The 20425-nt window shown below is 36.1% G+C and overlaps 5 protein-coding genes across 5 annotated transcripts; 4 read left to right on the top strand and 1 right to left on the bottom strand.

The window, feature by feature from the left end:
• The first annotated feature begins 460 nt into the window (after nucleotides 1-460).
• On the top strand, nucleotides 461-2083 carry LOC139091158 (transcriptional repressor CTCF-like). Its single transcript, XM_070641104.1, has 2 exons — nucleotides 461-637; nucleotides 885-2083. Exon 2 carries the CDS (start codon nucleotides 1058-1060, stop codon nucleotides 1967-1969), a length of 912 nt encoding a protein of 303 aa, XP_070497205.1. The 5' UTR covers nucleotides 461-637; nucleotides 885-1057; the 3' UTR covers nucleotides 1970-2083.
• A 1175-nt stretch (nucleotides 2084-3258) lies between these two features.
• Nucleotides 3259-5674, top strand: LOC139091499 (probable cytochrome P450 305a1). Its single transcript, XM_070641639.1, has 4 exons — nucleotides 3259-3453; nucleotides 3806-4016; nucleotides 4399-5225; nucleotides 5285-5674. Exons 1-4 carry the CDS (start codon nucleotides 3369-3371, stop codon nucleotides 5653-5655), a joined length of 1494 nt encoding a protein of 497 aa, XP_070497740.1. The 5' UTR covers nucleotides 3259-3368; the 3' UTR covers nucleotides 5656-5674.
• Nucleotides 5675-11313: 5639 nt separating this feature from the next.
• On the top strand, nucleotides 11314-14201 carry LOC139089490 (probable cytochrome P450 305a1). Its single transcript, XM_070639047.1, has 4 exons — nucleotides 11314-11398; nucleotides 12446-12656; nucleotides 12936-13762; nucleotides 13822-14201. Exons 1-4 carry the CDS (start codon nucleotides 11314-11316, stop codon nucleotides 14199-14201), a joined length of 1503 nt encoding a protein of 500 aa, XP_070495148.1.
• A 1156-nt stretch (nucleotides 14202-15357) lies between these two features.
• Nucleotides 15358-18710, top strand: LOC139090030 (probable cytochrome P450 305a1). The gene is made up of 4 exons (XM_070639716.1): nucleotides 15358-15778; nucleotides 16914-17124; nucleotides 17218-18047; nucleotides 18254-18710. Exons 1-4 carry the CDS (start codon nucleotides 15676-15678, stop codon nucleotides 18646-18648), a joined length of 1539 nt encoding a protein of 512 aa, XP_070495817.1. The 5' UTR covers nucleotides 15358-15675; the 3' UTR covers nucleotides 18649-18710.
• LOC139090047 (glutathione S-transferase theta-1-like) lies at nucleotides 18640-20387 on the bottom strand. Its single transcript, XM_070639739.1, has 2 exons — nucleotides 20068-20387; nucleotides 18640-19174 (listed from the first exon to the last, which is right to left on the bottom strand). The coding sequence occupies exons 1-2, from the start codon at nucleotides 20373-20375 to the stop codon at nucleotides 18703-18705; spliced, it is 780 nt and encodes a 259-aa protein (XP_070495840.1). The 5' UTR covers nucleotides 20376-20387; the 3' UTR covers nucleotides 18640-18702.
• Between the last annotated feature and the right edge of the window lie 38 nt (nucleotides 20388-20425).

Genomic DNA, 20425 nt, shown 5'->3' with positions numbered 1-20425 from the left:
ACAGCATGACTCTGGCTTCAGGCCAGATTGGATGAAATTCAGCCTCAGTCTAGAGTTAAGTTGTCCTAGGATCGGATTTCAATCATTTAAATGCCGCGTGCCTTTCGAGACTGCTTATAGACTACAGGTATAAAGGATTTGGTACAATAGATTGATGATCCTAGTAAATTGAAGTTTCTAGAATGCCTGGAAAGTTTCCAAAAAAAGGAGCAAACTTTTAAAGCAATTTTTAGTCCTTTTGGTACTTTTGGATGTATCTGGATCCAAAAAGAATCTCAAAATTGTCAAAAAATGTCCAAATATTGACAATATGACAACTATTCATTGAAAGAATCCACAAATGTCACTCCAACTACCGCCATCTATTGTCAATTTCAGTACATTCTTTACATATCTTCTCATTGATCATCTGTTGGACTACAAAAATCAGCCAAGGGGCATTCAACTACACAATATTATTGTTTACATAAAAATTCATCTAAATATTAACAAAAAATAATTTTTTTTGCTAATTTTACGCAGTCAGTTGTCAATAAAAATCGGATATTTATCGATAAAAATCATCAAAAATTGTCAAATTAACGAACAAATTTAAAGATTTAATGTAAAGTCATCGATAAAATGTTGAAATATTGAGGTAAATAAATGTTGTTAATTAATTTTAAAATTATTGTTAATTTGAGGGATTAAAGGAAGTATTAATTGAATTAATTAGCATAGTTGGGTGGATATTAAGCTGCTTAATTGTGATTTAATGTCTGAAATTGATCCCGAAATGATTAAAATTGTAAAAAATTGAATTTTGAATTTTTTGGAGCAATTTGTATGAAATTTTGAATATTTTGAACCAAAAACTAATAAAATTCTTATTTATTCCCATCCAGCATGCAGTCAGACATCAATTTAAGGCAATAAGCTGTCATCGCTTACAAAATTCTCCAAAAATCACCAAAAAAATTGGAAAATTTCACCAAAAAATTGGAAAATTTCATCAAAAAATTGAAAAAAATCTCAAAAAAATCAAAAAAAAATTCCACAATTGGACCCAACCGCAGCCATGTCCGACACAGATCTCCAAAACATAACACCAACATACTTCAAAATTGAAGTCAAAGACGAACCAGACGAGATAAATTTTATAAAATCTGAATCAATATCATTTGACGATAGCATTTCCCAATATATAGTTAGAGGTAGTTTTATTGATGATCAATTTGTCATTCCATCAACATCACATGACTTTAGTATGTTAATTGAGGAAGTTAAGCATGAGCCCGAAGAGATTTTACAAGACTTGGTATTACCGGAAGTTGAGGAAATTGAGGAGATTGAGGAGATCAGTGAGATACAAGAGATTGAGGCCGACAATGAAGGTTTTGAGATAATTGAGGAACAAGCGATTGCATATGAAGTCAAAAGGAATGCACAAGGTGAACTTGAATGTCCAATTTGTCTAGCAATCTTTAAAATTGGAGCAAATCTTGAACGTCATATTCAAATTCATGATAAAAAGTTTGTCTTTAACTTGACAAAGACAAATGATGTCCAAAAGAACTATACGGAAGCAGCAGCAACAACAGCAAAAGCAATGTTGCCATCATATCCATGCGAATATTGTAATGAAGTATTTGAATATAAAAAGCAATTAAGGAAGCATTTAACAAGTGATCATAAGAATCGTCGACGTGATATAAAGTGTCAATTGTGTGTCTATTGTACGGACAATAAGCATCACTTCCGTGAGCATTTATTACGTCATCAAAAATATGATCAACGACTTAATTCAAATCCAGAACTTGTTAAATGCATTAAATGTCCAGCATTACTTAAAAATGATAGAAGTCTTAAAATACATGAGAAGCATGTACATTCATCGACCAAGTTCCAATGTGAAGTCTGCGATAAATATTTTAAGACAAAACAAATTCTTAAAAATCATGTCAAAGTTATTCATTCCATTGGGGAATGAATGGCAAATTTTTTAATTCCTTTTTTTTTAATTTGACTTTTTTTTTTTCATTCTCTCGCAAAACAAGAAGCATGGATTAAAAAATTGAGTAATTTTTAAGGTCAGAATCATAATTAATAAGAAGAAAATAAGAATAAAAATAATAAAATTAAGATTTTATGAAGAAAATTATAAAAAAATAAATTTGAATGACTTTTTTACTTTAATATTTTAATTTGCCCAAAATTAGATGCACAGGATTGTACAGATGCAAATAACCACGATCTGAAATTGGTTTATACACCTATATGCGCATTTAGAACCATCGATAATGCAGACTTGCAATTTTTCGCCAAACCCTATTTAAATTCGGTAGATTCCCAACTTTAGAGACGGTTTGTTAATTTATTCGGGATATTTTACCCTACGCTACACGCATAAGCAAGGCTACTCATCTTAACCTATCCTAGGAGCCTTTGAGTTAGAGGAGAAACCATAAAACTCAGCATATCTGTGCAGCGTAGGGCAAAATATTCCAGATAGATTAACAAACTGACCCCTAGACACTGCATGACCCAAGGTACATCAACATGGCTACAAAAGCGAAAAAAAGGATCCAAATTAGGCATTGAATAAGAGTTGGCAGGAATCCAATGTGAAGGTGCCTTTTTAAACTTTTATATTCCGGACTTCAAAAGTCCTGCCAACTCTGTCCGAGTCAATTGAGTAGATTAGCTTACACATTCGATCAGTGGTTGACAACCTGTGTGTCGTGCATTCTCACGTGCATAAGGTATTCAGGGGGGAGTAGAAATGATCATTCGATCTGAATTAGAACGATCTGGTACTACTTCAGTATTAAATTATTGTGATGCCGACCAAGCGACCATGGACTCATGATGATGAGCTGAAAAACGAAAGGTTTTTTTTTTCTTTAGTACTTTCATTGGATATGAATAAATTTGTAATTTTGTGTTAACAGCACATGCATTTATAATATTTTTTTATAGAATTGCACTTATTCAATTTCATTGTTTTGATAATTTGACTTGTTCCATTAATCTATGCCCTTATTTTAATATAAATCTCAAATGATTAAAATAAACGGACATAACGACAAGCGAAGCACAACTATGCCGTATGAAATCGTAATAATCTCAATCTGTTAAAATATTTTTGTAGACTTTTTGCTTAATGGAATGAAAAAGAAGACATTTCTTTGTTCGCATACTTTTTGCCTGCGAAATGTATGAAATAAAAGCTGCTGTCGAGTAGCAAACTCGATTCAGTTTGAAAGTTTTGAGGAATCAACAACATCTTGTGTCCCGATAAGGCACACATTTGTAATACTTTAATTCCGTTAATCAGTTAATTTCGGAAGTCCAAAAAAATAATTTTAATTAAATTTAGTGCTTAAAAAATGGAAATTGCTACAATTTTAATATTGACTGTTTTGCTGATGGTCGTGCTAAATAAATTTCGAAGACCAAATAACTATCCACCAGGTAGGGATTAAATTTGGGGATTTATTATGGACATTTTGGGGACGGTTGAGATTTTGATACATAGTTGGGGTCATAAAGTGTCATTTTTTGCTTTATGTAATCAGTAATACGTGATCATGTTGATGTATCATTTTGGAGTGTGGCTATTACAAGCTAAGAAGGCATACAGATTAGAATCCCAACTCTAAGTGAACTTGCCTCAGCTCAAAATCCCGAATTGTAATTCACCACCCTTTTACCTCTTCCCTCCTCTTCCTGCCCTCATCCTTAATCGTTACCCAACTTCCAATCCTTATCTCCTAACCTTAAACATCTCACACAATACTAATACACATAAATTTCTATTTAACAGGTCCCACATGGCTAGTTCCATTTGTTGGAAACTCTCCCTATTTACGGAAGCTATCAAAAAAGCTCGGCGGTCAGCATAGAGCTTTTGAATTTCTCGCAAAGGAATTAAAATCACCAATTTTTAGCCTCAAACTTGGAACAGAAAATGTTGTTGTTGGAATGACGCATTCAATTGCAAAGGAAATTTATTCGAGGGAGGAATTTGATGGAAGGTAAGAGAAAGGCACAAAAGGCACACGACGTAGAAATGAGTGAGAGTCCGACCCCAGGCTAGTCTACCTCTCACTCGATTTACAGCCATTTCTACGCAATGTGCTTACAAAGAAAGCTAATCATGTGCTGTCAAAAACTGTACTTGTGCGTTGGCAATCATTGTGTGATAAGAAATGACCAAAATCGGACACGACATGTGTGGCATTGACATAATTATGACATTTTCTTGGGAATTTAATTTGCAAATGTCTTGGGTGACTGCCAATGCTATACATACAGTTCATAGCACTTATTAGTTGTGTCAGCACTAGATTTTGGTCCAATAACCTTTATATACATCCATTATACCTGCCTAATTACCTAAATGCTTAATTATTCCAGACCCGACAACTTCTTCATCCGTCTACGTACAATGGGAACGCGACTTGGTGTCACATGTACCGATGGTAAATTTTGGACGGAACAGCGACGCTTTGTACTTCGACAGCTACGTAATATTGGCTATGGCAAGTCCGTCATGCAGACACGAATCAACGAAGAAGTGAAGGAGGTCCTCGACATCATTAAAAATAAAAATGGACAGCCAATCTGGCCAGGTGGAAGCAACATCATTGCAACAAGTGTCGTCAACATTCTGTGGACATTCACGACAGGCACGAAGATTAAAAGAAATGACCCGCGGCTGCTTAAATTTTTTGAACTTCTTCAGAAGCGGTCCAAGGCATTTGACATATCAGGCGGCATTCTTAGTCACATGCCATGGCTGAGATTCATCGCACCGGAAGCAACTGGATATAACTTGATCAACGACTTAAATTCTAAATTTTATGGATTTTTCCTAGAATATGTTGAGGAACATTTGAGGACGTACAGTGACGCAAAGTCCAACGATGACTTAATTTATGCCTTTTTAAAGGAAATGAAGAAACGTGAAGGACATGCCAATTCAACATTCACAATTAAGCAGCTGATTATGATCATCTTGGACATCTTCCTTGGTGGTTCACAGATAACAAGCACATCAATTGATTTGGTGCTGATGACAATGGTGATTTACCCAGAAGTTCAGAGGAAGTGCCATGAAGAATTGGAAAAAGTTGTTGCTGCTGATGGGGAACTTCCATCGTTTGCTGATCGACATCGAACCCCGTACATTGATGCTGTGATTAATGAAGTCCTCAGATTCTATTCTTTGGTTGATATTGGAGGTAAAATCCGACCTTAATCAGCATAAAGTCACAAAATCCTAACATTCTCAATATTTCAGGTCCACGTCGAACACTCAAAGACTGTCATCTTCGAGACTTCTTCATACCAAAAGGCACAACAGTCCTGATTGGACTCAGCGATGCTCAGCATGACGAAAGTATCTGGGACGATCCACAAACATTTAATCCTGAACGATTCTTCAATGGAAAAATGCAAAATCAATTTTTCCCATTCGGACTCGGACGTAGGAAGTGCTTGGGTGATAATTTGGGTAAAGAGTGCATCTATCAGTTCTTTACTGGCATTTTGGATAGATTTACATTGCATAAGAGTGATAAGGAAGAGGATGCACCGAGTATGGATTTATTGCCGGGAATTATTTTGAGTCCTAAGCCTTACAAGATTGTTTTTAAGCAGAAGGGGAAGTAAATTGTTTGAGATTCTTAAATGTAGACATGATCAATATCAATTATAGCCATGTCCTGGTTTTGTGATGGTTTTGTGAATATCCAAATATATTTAAATAAATTTTTCAATTTTCTATCAATAAAAGTATGACTTTAATTTTATTGGATGTCTTTAAATGGTATTCCTGTCACCAATAAAACATCTATTGCAAACAGATTCAATGAGTATTTCATGTCCAAAATTAATAGTCTGGTATCATCACAACGGCTTGATGATGATGACTTCCATACTTTTCACTCATATGAAAAATACGACATTGTAAACAATTTCAAGAATCCGGAATGTACTGAAGATGAAGTCTCATTAATTATAGATAGTTTATCAAATTCGAAATCACAAGATATTTATAGTATTTCAAATAATTTTCTAAAGTTACATAAGAGCGGATTAGTAAAAAATTTAACACATTTAATTAATAGCATATTGAGTACTGGAAAGTTCCCAGACTGTCTTAAAATTGGCATTGTCATTCCAGTACATAAAAATGGCAGTAAAACTGAAATTGGAAATTACAGACCCATCACGATTCTACCCATCGTTTCAAAGATTGTTGAATCTGTGATGAAAAGGCGATTAGAAGACCATATGACCGCAAATAATATTATGAATATTTCACAATTTGGTTATACTAAGCATTCTAATACCGAAATTGCCGTAGCAAATATTCTTAATGATGTCTACAAAGGCGTTGACATTGGTAATGCAACTTCACTCACTTGTTTAGATTTATCAGCTGCTTTCGACAGCGTTCTACATGAACTACTCATTAATAAAATAAGAAAGTTAAAACTTTCGCCGCATTTCTTTGAACTTCTCAGATCATACTTTGAAAATCGATCTCAAATAGTTAAAATAGGAGACAGTTTAAGTCTTCCACTTAATGTCATTTACGGGGTAGCTCAAGGTGGGATTATGTCAGGACTTCTGTTTAATTTCTACATAAATAGTATCAATCTGATTCCATTAAATGCCAACTTAACATTATATTGTGACGATATCACTATAGTCAATTCTGCTTCGAATCCTGCTATTCTCAAGCAACATATTGAAGAAGATCTGTCAAGAATAGCAATATGGCTTAAGTTTCATTCACTGTTTCCTAATGAAAGAAAAAGTAAATACATTTTATTCCATAACAAGATGAGAAACGAGAATTTCAATGAAATCAGGTTAAACATTCGGTTTAATGGCACAATCATTGAACGTGTTGAACATACAAAACTGCTTGGACTTGAAGTTGATGAAACTTTGTCATTTGCATTTCACGTTTATCAAATACAAAAAAAAATAGTTTCCTTCATGTTTGCCTTAAAACGAATACGATCTTTAATTTCTGAGAAAACAGCTTTAGTCTTGTATTTTGCCTACATACAATCGCGATTTTGTTACATGAATTCCATTTGGATGGTGATTCCAGAATATTTAATGGACGCACTTGAAATAATACAAAGGAAGTCGCTTCGAATTGTATTCTGTAAAGACCGATTATGCAGTAAAACTGAGTTGTACTCCGAAAAGATACTACCAGTATCAGCTTTGTGTAAATTATCTTCATCAATTCTTACATTTAAAATGATTAACGGTACGGCTAAAGTAAACTTTACAATTCAATATATGCATGAAAGACACGAGAGAAGAACAAGAAATTCGAATAATATTCTAATTTCTAAAACAGCAACCGTTCTTGGAGCGCAAAATTTTTTTGTTAGGGCTTTTGCTGAATTTAATTCTATACCAATTGAAATCAAGAAATTTGTCAGTCTAAACATTTTTAAATCGAAATTAAGAGAACATCTATATATTAAGCAGTTGTGGTGTGACTAAGTCATTTCCTAAGTCGTTTCATTTCTCACTCGTTGTATAAATATATATATATATATTATGTAAAAATAGTGTTAAACTAAAATTACAATAAAGTATCAATTATAAAAAAAAAAAAAAAAAAATTCCTAGGACAGAGATTCTATAAAATCCAGCCTCAGGCCAGAGTCAAGTCGACTTGGCATCAAATTTTTCGACATTTCTACGTCGTATGCTTGTCGAGTGCTTATTATGGAACTTTACATTGAATCGTTTAAATCTAGCAAAGCCAGAGCCACACCAAGACTATGCTAGACGTCCTCAGGCCAAAAATCACAATTTAAACTGCAATCCAAGCCACTTGTCCAATGAATTTAGCCGATTAGCACATTAACACTCGATTAATAATCCAATAGTCTACAAGCCTGGATTGGTTGTGTGGATAAGGACGCTAGAGTTTTCAATATCCCTAATTGGCAGAAATTATCGAAAGATAGAGCTGTCTACAGACATTCTTTAAACGCGTAAATGGGCCCCGTGCGCTCCAGCCAAGGAAGTAAGTAAGTAAGTCCACATGCCAAGCAATACACTAGACTGATTTCAAATTTAAGCCGTTTTCGGCCGATATGTACTGTTCGGGTTATTGCTTGTAGCATTTTCAAGCAGATTTTGGAAAAATCAAGCCTGAAGTGGAAGCCAAGTCAGCATTTAATATGTCGTGTGCCTTTAAGGACATCTTTAACTACCATAAAGTCCTTATTCGTGTATGGTACGGTAGAATAGTTTAGAATATCCCGGATAGATTAAGAAATTGACATCTAGACATTGCACGACCCATGGTATATCAATACAGTCTACCTAATCCATCACAAATCACATAAACCTAGTCAACATGCTTAAAAAGGATCCAAATTCGCTTATACCTTCCCTACGACTAAAATAATGCAAATTAGCTATGTTAAGGCTCGACCAAAAATCGCACACGATTTATGACGCTCTCAAAACAAAATTACGTCGGCACTCAATGTTGATAACACTGTTTTAATCACTGCTGTTTAAAATTCAGTCAATTAAAATGACATTCTGTTTTGGGTAGGTGTATTGACCCCAAAAAGTCTCTCGTTTCTTAAGTAATTCGTTCATATGCATTATGTCAATTAAAGGAAGTCACGAATGTTGATAACAGGAATGCTATGGGAATTCGGAAAATTCGGGTTAGAACTGGTTCAGAGCTGATGTTGTTTGCGAATTCTAATTAGAAGTTTTCTTAGTAAAATTATAATACTTTAAATAAGTAAACACTTTTTAAGGTCATCTTCGAAGTCAATTGTAGTACTTTTTTTTGAAAATATTCTTGCTGATTTGATTTAACGATTCAATTTTTTCATTCTAAACAGCATAAATAAGCATTCGTAAATTACGTAACATTAAAAATATGATTTTTCGACCCTTCTAACTCAGCTGTGAGCAACCTTCTATTTTTTGCGACACTCCTCAATCAAAACAGCACATGGCATACGGTTCATGACATTTCCGGAAATTCTTGGCGACACACAGGTTGACCACCACAGCTCCAACCCAAAACGGTAACCGTTACATAATTTACAAACGTTCCTTTCAACTCTAGAACTTACTTCATATAAATCAGTCATAAAATACAACTATTAAGAAATTATCAAATACGGATTGTTAAATATACACAAAATATAATTCGGTCGCTGACATTGTAAATCTAGATGATGTAGACAAGCTTCGATGGGGTGGACATGTAATCATGTAATTAGAAGACCAGGATATGTAATGTAGAAGGTCCAGTAAGAAAGATATTAAATTATTACTTTATGAATGGTAAAAAAAGCCAAGGAATGACCAAGGTACTCTTGGATATAAGCTGACAGTGTAATACTAGTGATCGGAAATTAGCAAACGATAACTAGTTATTAGGCAGCATCTGATTGAGGTCATGATTCACAGTTAATCTATACGGCCAGATTAAGATCTTAGTGGATGATAAGCGATCTATAAGGGCCAAGGAACTCCTGGATTGGATGTTTAGGACTTTAAGACATTAAAATCCTCAATATTCCAGAAGTTCCTGAAGGCTTCAAGCTTTAAGCAATTTTCTTCGTACGGCAATGGGAACACGTGCTGCCTACAAGCCAATAATCTAAATATGTAATTCGTAATCTAAGTATGGAACATCAAAATAAAAACCTTCATGTAATCTATTATTTTTTTATTTATAGAAACACGTTTTATACTAAAATAGAAGTTCATATTCTGTCTTATCTATGACAGCTCAAGGGAATATTATGCTTTATAAATAAATTTCTTTGGAATTAAATTTTTTTAAATTTGACTGTTTGATTGACGCATTTAAATGTGATTAAATGACTCACAAACAATCTAATCAGCTCAATCCTTTCCTTACTGCGTACTTGCAAATACTCCTAGAATTGATGAGAATGCTTGCTTACATACTTTGCTGACCGTACAGATTAGTTGTGATCCATGACCTCTCTCAGATGGCATCTAAAACTGGCTGTATATAAAAGGGAGAGCCCTATGCTAATTTTAGAAGGCAACTTATGTAATCAAGCTACTGATAGTAATTTTCAGGCAGAAGTCAGCTTTCGGTGGGGTCACATTTAATTCAACATGAATTATTAAGTGATTTCTACTGATTAAATAATTTTTGACTATGACATATCAATCCGGTAGGTACACGGCATTAATATGGCATGGCTCTTATTCCAGGCAAGATTTAATGAAATCAGGCTTCAAGTCAGAGTCAAGTTGTTCTGGGTTCGGATTTTTAGTCATTTCCACGCTGTGTGCTTGACGGGTAAGATAGCAAATAGAATTTCAGTGATGCAACGATAAAGTAGTATTTGGTGGATCCAGAAGCGTAGTCCAGGAACTTAGTGACTCCAAAATCATCCCGTCCCCTTCTATATAATTACTAGTAATGGAGTGAATCCACTAATATTTTCAATTTAATAGGATAAAAGTCAAACAGTGGCCGGACCCCTCAATTGGCTATCTTGCTACACCTCTGGTGGAATTTGACTTACACAATTACTTGATTCGCTGCCTGACATATCAATTGTGAATTCATCAGCTTAAATATCCATTTTTAAATGATTCCGATTAACACAAATCGGTTAATGGTTCTGCCATCAGCCGGATTGGCTTTAACTTGGTGCCGACACCGATTAAACTCCCGAACTATGACAGAGACATGCCAGCCTGGTGCCTGGTTTTGAATCAATAAACCGATATGTGCTTTTCAGGTTAATTAATTTCTCTTATTGAATATGATATACCATGTCATATGGCCACGAAGAGACATTTGCAGATATAAATGAACAAAAGACTGAAGTTATTAACTCTAATATAGGCTAACTATTTTGCTGTTTTAGCCAGATCAATCCCGTATTTTTTTTCAAAAATTCTATTCTATGTCTTCTTTTCATTAAACTGATTAAATGAATAGTACAAACGGACATAACGACAATCCAATCACAGCCTTACAATATGAAATCGTAACAATCTCACTCGGTTAAAATATTTTTGTAGACTTAATGGAACTAAAAAGAAGACATTTCTTTGTTCGCATACTTTTTGCCTGCGAAATGTATGAAATAAAAGCTGCTGTCGAGTAGCAAACTCGATTCAGTTTGAAAGTTTTGAGGAATCAACAACATCTTGTGTTCCGATAAGGCACACATTTGTAATACTTTAATTCCGTTAATCAGTTAATTTCGGAAGTGAAAGTCCAAAAAAAAAATAATTTTAATTAAATTTAGTGCTTAAAAAATGGAAATTGCTACAATTTTAATATTGACTGTTTTGCTGATGGTTGTGCTGAATAAATTTCGAAGACCAAATAATTATCCACCAGGTAGGAACTTCATTTTTGGATATATTTATATAATATAGAAATTTTGGGGCACGCTTGAAATTTTATTACAAAGTTGGGGTCAAAAAAGTCAACTTTTACGCTTTACGCAATCAGTAATACGTGGTCATATTGGTGTACCATTTTTGAGTGAAAGTATTATTATTGCTCTGATAGATCAACACATGCTCAGAAGGCACATGTCTTAAAAATGGCTGAAAATTCGGCCATTTTCAAGTCGTGTGCTTTTCAAATTTGTGTAGATCTATAGTCATTAGACTGTGACCTCAGGACGACCAGGAGTCGACTGTGACCAGGAGCCGGATATATGAGCGGATATATGGGCTATTAATGCGGCGTGTGATTTTCAAAAATGTTGCAAAAATGAGAAATCTTTACACATTTTTTAATACATTCATACATTTTGCTGAAGATCATTTTTAGAACCTTTCATATAACTAGGGATTGTTCGGCCATTATGAATCGTTCTAGTGTATTAACCTCCCACTACCGTAATCGCTTTTTGGTCAAAACACGCTTCTTCCATTTCCTCTTTTAGATTCTTCAATTTTTCAAAAGATTTTCAAGGAAAAATCTTAAAACTCTCCTAAATTATTGCGATCTACTCAGAGAATGAACTTTCAGTAGCGTGAGTAGCTTGCATAAGTTGAGTAGCAAATTAAGTCACGAGTAGCACAAGTGAAAAACGAGTAGCACGAGTAGCTCTCTGTTAAATGTATAAAAGTCGACCGCGCAACGTTTTGGGTAGTTTAGTTAAGATTTTTACTCCTCACTCGCTATAGCAGCACGCGTAGCATTACGGAAGAGGAAGTTATTAGTTATCATTAGGTCAAAAAGATTTTGCGTCTAAACTACAAAACTACGTACAAAACTTGAGTCACCCTAAATTTCCTCCTGACTATGTCTCTGATTGTAATTCATCCCCTTCTACCCCTTCTCCCTTCCCCGTCCCTCCTAGTCCTTAACTATTACCCAATTCCCAATATTTATCTCACACAATACTAATACACATACATTTCTATTTAACAGGTCCTACATGGCTTGTTCCATTTGTTGGAAACTCTCCCTATTTGAGAAAGCTATCAAGAAAGCTCGGCGGACAACACAAAGCTTTTGAGTTTCTTGCAAAGGAATTAAAATCACCAATTTTTAGCCTCAAACTTGGAACAGAAAATGTTGTTGTTGGAATGACGCATGCGATTGCAAAGGAAATTTATTCGAGAGAGGAATTCGATGCAAGGTAGGAACTAAACTAAAGAACTTAACTACTAAAGTAAGGGAGAAAATCTGGGGACAGGATAGCTTTACTTTGGACCTTAGTCAGAGTTGAGTCGGCCTTTTCTACTCCGTGTTCTTTAGTGTCTTGAGTTGTCCATACTATTTTGTGATACGACACACCTTGGTAGTCAGGAATGCAGACTACATGCAGTTCATGGTATGAAATAGTTTGGACAACACTAAATTCTACCCAATATCCATTAATATATGACTTAATTAACTCAATCCTAAATTCTTCCAGACCCGACAATTTTTTCATCCGTTTACGTACAATGGGCACAAGACTTGGAATCACATGCACAGAAGGAAAATATTGGACAGAACAGCGAAGCTTTGTCCTTCGACAGCTACGTAATATTGGCTATGGAAAGACATTGATGCATGAGAAAATTGCCGAGGAATTAAAGGAGGTTCTCGACATCATCAAAAACACCAATGAACAGCCAATCTGGCCGGGCGGAAGCAACATTATCTCAACAAGCGTTGTCAACATCTTGTGGACATTCACGACAGGCACGAAGATTAAGCGAAATGATAAAAGATTGGCAAAATTCTTTGAGCTTCTTCAGAAGCGGTCGAAAGCATTTGATGTGTCCGGCGGATACCTAAGTCAAATGCCATGGCTGAGATTCATTGCACCGGAAGCAACTGGATATAACTTAATCAACGATTTAAATTCTAAATTTTATGCATTTTTTATGGAATTTGTTGATGAACATTTGAGGACGTACAGTGACGATAAGTCCAACGATGACTTAATTTATGCATTTTTAAAGGAAATGAAGGAACGTGATGGACATGCTGATTCAACATTCACAATTAAGCAGCTGATTATGGTCATTTTGGATATTTTCATCGGTGGTTCACAAACAACAAGCACAGCTATTGATTTAACATTGATGACAATGATCATCTATCCGGATATCCAAAGGAAGTGCCATGAAGAGCTAGAGAATGTTGTTGCTGCTGATGGGGAGCTTCCATCATTTGCTGATAGACATCGAACACCATACATTGATGCTGTCATCAACGAAGTCCATCGATTCTATTCCTTACTTGTTGTTGGAGGTAAAATCAAGTCTTAATCAGCATAAAGCTACAATATTTAATTCAATTCATCATTTTAGGTCCACGACGAGCACTCAAAGACTGTCATTTGCAAGACTACTTCATTCCTAAAGGCACAACAGTTCTGATTGGACTTGGTGATGCACAACATGACGAAGCTGTCTGGGATGATCCACATACATTTAATCCTGAAAGATTCTTCAACGAAAAGATGCATAAACAATTCTTTCCATTCGGTGCCGGACGTAGGAAGTGCTTGGGTGATCAACTGGCTAAAGAGTGCATCTACAAGTTCTTTATTGGCATTTTAGACAAATTTACATTGCATAGAAGTGACAAAGAAGAGGATATGCCAAGTATGGATTTATTGCCGGGAATCATTTTGAGTCCAAAGCCTTACAAGATTGTTTTTAAGCAGAAGACACCAAAATTGATTTAAAAATTTGTAAGATTAACTCTAGAATGTAGACATAGATCAATTTTAGTTATTTAGATGAAAATGTGTTCGATTTTTGTGAATAATCTGTCAATAAATGAGTGACTTAAATTTTATTGGACGTCTTCATCTTTTAGAATTGCCATAAAATGCACAAGGCTTTGAAATGGCTGAACATCTGGCGTCAACCTTTAGACCCATGCCCATTCTGGGAGGCCTATTCGAATATCGAATCGATTAGATTTTGTAGATTCAAAGCGAGTATATATGAATGAGAGGTCTATTCAAGCCAACTCCTGCAAGTCAAAGTAAGATCCAAGGCTATTTTCTAATAAGCTCACCCGAACAGCACAAATTTATTAATCGGGAACCAAGCAGTCATTCTGATTTGGTTGATGGATTGGCTGATTCGAGCTATTCGGATTAATGCTTGCAACATTTTCAAGCTTCCGGAAAGTACAATGCATCGAAATATCCGAAAATCCGTCCTCAGGTCGACATATCTTTGTCATGAGGCCGGAATTCACTGAATTCGGAATGAACTCAAAGCAATGATGGCCTGGGATAGGATTTTATGACCATGAATTTGTAGCGTCCTAATGCCGGAAATATCTCACTATCGGATTGCGCTACGAGTAGTACGAAGCATGTTTCAGATATGTAATGATGACATTTTTCTGGGACAACATTTGTAGTAACACATACTTAGGATAGCACATACTTCGAGAATAAATTAACTGCTCATTAAAGCTCAATTTTCCAGAAACATTTCACAATCCCAATTTCAATGTTTCGTCATCACAACACAATAAGCTTGAATCAATTCAAATTCAGTTACACAAATTGAGAGAAAATTGAATAATCTCGAAGATAATTCATATGATTGCAGTTGTGATCAACCTTTGTGTTGCGGTCCACTAGACTGTGCTAGCTAAATTGCTTCAAAATACTTTGAATTGTGTGGATGTCGTGTGCTGGCTTATCATGAAGGTGCACCATGAACCAAAGGTTGTCCACCCCTGTGTCAATAATGCATCATTAGAATGCACTCAGATTGCATTCTAGAGAGTAAAAAAAGAAGTTCTCTGAGATAAGTGTGTAAGTTCAATAACAATTTTGACACACATTTCTTGTCAGTCATTATCAGTTTAGTCATTAATATGCAGCAAGTCATTTAGTCAGCGTGACTCACTCTTGAAATTTTTTTAAGGCATTAAAATTGATAATGAACGGAATTATTGAACTTGGTGATAAGAAAAACAGATGTTTTTTGTGTGAATTGAGAGAATAAAAACACATGCTTAGTTGAGAATGAGCTGCTGAGACGTGTAGCTGTGCCTGACGTTGCTTAATTAATTCTAAATGTGTTAATTGAGTGAAATTTATACAAAATTTAATGATAAATGTCAATAAAATAATTAGCAACAAATTGTAACAACTTGAACTTGACCTTCAGTAAGCAGACGTGTGTTACATCATGGAATGTGGAATATTTTTCCTCTCAATTGTGCTGTTTTTAATATTTGAAATTATATTTGTATTGTTTAATAAGCTACGAAGGCCAAAGGATTTTCCACCAGGTGAGTGATGCTGGAATGTGGAATAAAGTTAGTGAAATTGAGCTTATGTGTGGCTTTTTGAAGTTGACTGGGTTAGAAGCTGAGTAGTCCAAGTCGGTTCTAGACACCAGACTGACGTGACTATGGCATAGTGTTGGATTTAAATAGAATCAGGCAATAAGTCAGAGTCACACTGGTCTGGGCCGAATTCAAGTTGACTGGGTTAAATCCCGACGAACACAAGCCGGGTAATCGATTCATAATCCGGCATCAAAATGTCAAGACTCTGGCATGATCGAAACTAGTTGGTTCAATTCGAATCCGCCACCATACCAGGGTCATGCCGACCTAGAGTCACATTTTTGATCGACTAATCAATTTGTGCTGCTCAGGTCCAAAATTTAGAATTACTGCTTTCGAGTTGAGTAATAAAGCATCGCCGCAGTACACATGTTGCCCACTACTGCACTAGAGTCACACAGACCTGATGACACAATCCCTAACAGGCAAAGTAAATCCTCTCGAGAGCTTGATCATCTCAAATATATTAGTTAAGCATTCTCATGAGCGTTACTCTCAGCATTGTCTGCTCTCTAAAGCACGGCTTTGCTTAATAAACCTAGCTTCCAGATAGATCCATAATTCCAGTTCCTTTGATCTAATTTCAATCGAAACTCAAACTAACCCCAATTCGAAATATTGTGCAAACAAATCAATAGGTTATCTCATTTCCAATAAGCACTTGATATTTCATAACAATTTATCATATCTGAGTACAAAATGAAGTTCATGCTGATTGATTTAATTTGATTGTATCTAAAGTTTAAAAGTACTTGAGGTAGTTTTCTTTAAGATGGATTGATTTGGATTTATATTGCCGAATAGCACGAATCAGTTAGTTGATCAATATTCCAGTTTCAGGTCTACGTGACTCTGACTTGATGCCGGATCTGATTTGATCTGAATCTAACATCATGTCAGAGTAACGTCTGCTTGGTTGCCGGCTAATTGAACTACTCAGGATCAAATTCAGTCAATTTTAATTCAGACCCTGACCAGTGTGACTCCGACTTGGTGTCTGATTCTGTTTGAATTCGGCACCATGCATTCAATAACATATCCTTTAATTAATTCTTCCATTTTCATTCCAATTCAGGCCCACGATGGTTCATTCCATTCATTGGAAATGCTCGATATTTAAGAAAGCTTGCCAGACAGCATGGCGGACAACATAAAGCCTTCAATGTGCTTGCTAAAGAATTTAATTCACCAATATTTAGTCTTAAACTAGGCAGTGAATATGTCGTTGTGGTGATGACATATCCATTTGTAAAGGAGATATACTCAAGGGAGGAATTTGAAGGAAGGTATGGAATGTCATGACATGGACAGGGAGCCTCTCACTTAGCCTAATTTGCAGCTTCTTGATCATTAATATTTAATCAATTTTCCTCTTCCAGACCCGACAACTTCTTCCTTCGTCTACGCACAATGGGCACAAGACTTGGTATCACATGCACGGATGAGAAGTTCTGGAGTGAACAGCGCAGCTTTGTGGTTCGGCAACTACGTAACATTGGATATGGGAAATCCATCATGCAGGAACGAATTAATGATGAGATGAATGAAATTTTGGATATATTACGAAATAGCAATGAGAAGCCTGTATGGCCAGGTGGAAGTAACTTGCTGGCAACAAGTGTCATTAACATCCTGTGGACATTCACGACCGGCACAAAAATCGACAGAAATGATGAACGATTAGTGAAATTTTTTGACTTACTGCAAAGGAGGTCCAAGGCATTTGACATGTCTGGCGGATGGCTGACTCAAATGCCATGGCTGAGATTCATTGCACCGGAAGCAACTGGATATAACTTGATTAACGACTTAAATTCCAAATTTTATGCATTTTTTATGGAATTTGTTGATGAACATTTGAGGAAGTACAGTGACGAAAAGTCGAACGATGACTTAATTTATGCATTTTTAAAGGAAATGAAGGAACGTGAAGGACAAGCTGATTCAACATTCACAATTAAGCAGCTGATTATGGTCATTTTGGATATTTTCATCGGTGGATCACAAACAACAAGCACAGCTATTGACTTAGCATTAATGACAATGGTCATTTATCCTGAAATTCAAAGGAAGTGCCATGAGGAACTAGAAAGAGTTGTTGATGCTGCTGATGGGGAACTTCCGTCGTATAGCGATAGGAAGAAGACACCGTATATTGATGCTGTGATACTTGAAGTTATCAGATTGTACTCTATTGCTCCTATAACTGGTAGGTAGAATTGGGAGGGTTGTATTAAGGATTAGAGCCTCAGGGCTGCATTTCCTGCATTTTAGAAGCCTCTTTGCAAGTTGGGTGCTGTTTGCGGATATCCTCATCAATTTTATTGACTATCTTTTCTATATTCTGCCCTAAAATACCTCAAACATCACTAATATCCCTCAATCATCACTAAAACCATCTCTTCCTCCTTCCAGGTCCCCGTCGTACCCTAAAAGACTGCAAACTAGACAACTACATTATTCCAAAGAACACAACAATCCTCATTGGACTTGAGTCAGCACTTAACGACGAAACAATCTGGAAAGACCCAAAAACATTCAATCCAGAGAGATTCCTAGACAGCAACATGAATGTCATCAACACAGACAGCTTCATACCATTTGGAACTGGACGAAGGAGGTGCTTAGGTGATCAGTTGGCTAAAGAATGCATCTACAAATTTTTTGTCGGTATTTTGAGTGAATTTACGCTGCATATGAGTGATAAGGAAGAGGATGCACCAAGTATGGACCTGCTGCCGGGTATACTGTTGAGTCCTAAGCCTTATAAGATTGTATTTAGGAAGAAAAACAGCAAAAAATTTGTATAAAGTTCCAATATTTTATGTATTATGTCCCAAATACCCAATGTCCAATAAAAATCTTTACAATTTTGCCAATTTTCCATTTTTTTCAATAATTTTCTGAACGACTACATGTGCCTCATCATAAAATGGATTTGTTGCGTTCCTTACACGATCATACCAGCTCTTAAGCCTTGGACGGCCATCAAATGGATCATACCATGCCATCTTTGGCTGCTCAAGCTCACATGCTGCCAATATATCAGCAAATGATATCTCGTTGCTGGCTAAGAACTTTTTATCAGCACTTTCAAGCCACACAGTCTCAAGGGTGTTCAGTGACTGCTCCATTAACTTCTTATAGGATGCAACTTTCTTCTCATTTGGTGGATTTCCAGAGAATTTTGGTATAAGCCATTTAGACTGGAAGTACATGGCACATGGAAGACGAACGGAATTGTGTTGATATTCGAGGTACTCGTCAATTAAGGCACGGGATTTGATGTCTTTTGGATACCAATTTTCGGGGACTTCGTTGAGGGATGTTATGTATCTGTTTGGGGATTAATGGGATGTATTTAGTTAGTATTTGTGGATTTTAAAGTACTTAGGATATCGTAGAAGGCACACAGATTGGAAATGAGTGAAAAATTTGGATTCCGGCCAGCATGACTCAGGTGTTAAGACTAAATTCCATGAAATCCGACCTCAAATTAAAACTAGTTGACCTGGAGTCGATTCCTTTAGTGGTGGTATGGTCCAGTACAGCATGATACTGCATAGATATACCGCTGGGACAATGGTATGACCTGGTATGACTAAGTGGCTTTTATCTGTCCTGTATCTGTCCTTTACTAGTGGTATATAGGTGGTGGGCGTTCCATCGGGTAGTGAAACACCGGTAGTAGGCATAGTACCGCGTAACCATATCTCCGGCTAGGGATATAACCGGGTAGGCTTTGCACCTTTTAGGCTTGGCACTGAGTAGGCATAAACCCGGGTAAGCATTGCACCGGGTATGCATAACACAGGGAAGGAATACCACCAGGGTAGGCATACCATCAGGGTAGGCATACCACCAGGAAAGGCATAGCACCGTATAGGAGTAGCACTTAGGTAGGCATCTTATCCGGTAAGCATACCATCCTATAGGTTGCACCACTGTTGTACTTGTACCTTATCAGCTGTGGATCAATATTGTCTGATTGTACCTCTACACCGTACCACAGGTGCATCACTGGTGTCCCATTGGTACAAGACAGATATACAACTTTGCCATACCAAGTTCACCATTGTTCCATACCTTTTGTGTATCTATTCCTTACCATGTCATACCTTTACCAGAGAAACCGGCTTCTAAGTACAAATTGACAGTCATTTCCACACTCTATGCTCTTCAGGTATCCTGTTAAGCACATATATAGCCTCATCAATCTCTTAACCTACCTAAATATAGCAACACTCTCCGACAGCTTAAATCCATCAGTATCAACAATACATGGTACCTTTTGGAATCTGTTAATCTCCTTAAAATTGTCACTTAAATGTTCAGCCTTGCCCAAATCCACTTTGACAAATTCAACTGGAACCTTGGTCATCTTCAGGAATATCCATAATGCCCTGGATGGCTGTGACAGGAGGTCAAAATAATATTTCATCATTTTTTGCAGCCACTGAACTTTGGTCAATCGGTGTATTTTGATGTTTTTGTTGATAATAAATGATTTTGTAGTTTTCCACTGGAATTCCATCATTGACGTTGGATTTGAATTTTTTCGTAACGGTCATAAAAAATTCAAATTTA

This window comes from Chironomus tepperi, unplaced genomic scaffold, assembly GCF_022539635.2.
Source record: "Chironomus tepperi strain 1889 unplaced genomic scaffold, CSIRO-AGI_Ctep_v1 contig_13, whole genome shotgun sequence".
Classification (NCBI taxonomy): Eukaryota; Metazoa; Arthropoda; class Insecta; order Diptera; family Chironomidae; genus Chironomus; species Chironomus tepperi.
The sequence above is the reverse complement of the archived record's forward strand: the minus strand, read 5'-3'. Positions and strand labels throughout refer to the sequence as shown.

Excerpts from the sequence above, each read along its gene's own strand:
- LOC139091158 (XM_070641104.1), top strand. The coding sequence starts at position 1,058 with ATGTCCGACACAGATCTCCAAAACATAACACCAACATACTTCAAAATT.
- LOC139090047 (XM_070639739.1), bottom strand. The coding sequence starts at position 20,375 with ATGATGGAATTCCAGTGGAAAACTACAAAATCATTTATTATCAACAAA. Across the intron at positions 19,175-20,067 it reads GAGAGTGTTGCTATATTTAG|ATACATAACATCCCTCAACG; the intron begins GTAGGTTAAGAG and ends ATCCCCAAACAG.
- LOC139090030 (XM_070639716.1), top strand. The coding sequence starts at position 15,676 with ATGGAATGTGGAATATTTTTCCTCTCAATTGTGCTGTTTTTAATATTT. Across the intron at positions 17,125-17,217 it reads AGGGAGGAATTTGAAGGAAG|ACCCGACAACTTCTTCCTTC; the intron begins GTATGGAATGTC and ends TTCCTCTTCCAG. Across the intron at positions 18,048-18,253 it reads CTCTATTGCTCCTATAACTG|GTCCCCGTCGTACCCTAAAA; the intron begins GTAGGTAGAATT and ends TCCTCCTTCCAG.
- LOC139091499 (XM_070641639.1), top strand. The coding sequence starts at position 3,369 with ATGGAAATTGCTACAATTTTAATATTGACTGTTTTGCTGATGGTCGTG. Across the intron at positions 3,454-3,805 it reads ACCAAATAACTATCCACCAG|GTCCCACATGGCTAGTTCCA; the intron begins GTAGGGATTAAA and ends TCTATTTAACAG. Across the intron at positions 4,017-4,398 it reads AGGGAGGAATTTGATGGAAG|ACCCGACAACTTCTTCATCC; the intron begins GTAAGAGAAAGG and ends TAATTATTCCAG.
- LOC139089490 (XM_070639047.1), top strand. The coding sequence starts at position 11,314 with ATGGAAATTGCTACAATTTTAATATTGACTGTTTTGCTGATGGTTGTG. Across the intron at positions 11,399-12,445 it reads ACCAAATAATTATCCACCAG|GTCCTACATGGCTTGTTCCA; the intron begins GTAGGAACTTCA and ends TCTATTTAACAG. Across the intron at positions 13,763-13,821 it reads TTCCTTACTTGTTGTTGGAG|GTCCACGACGAGCACTCAAA; the intron begins GTAAAATCAAGT and ends TCATCATTTTAG.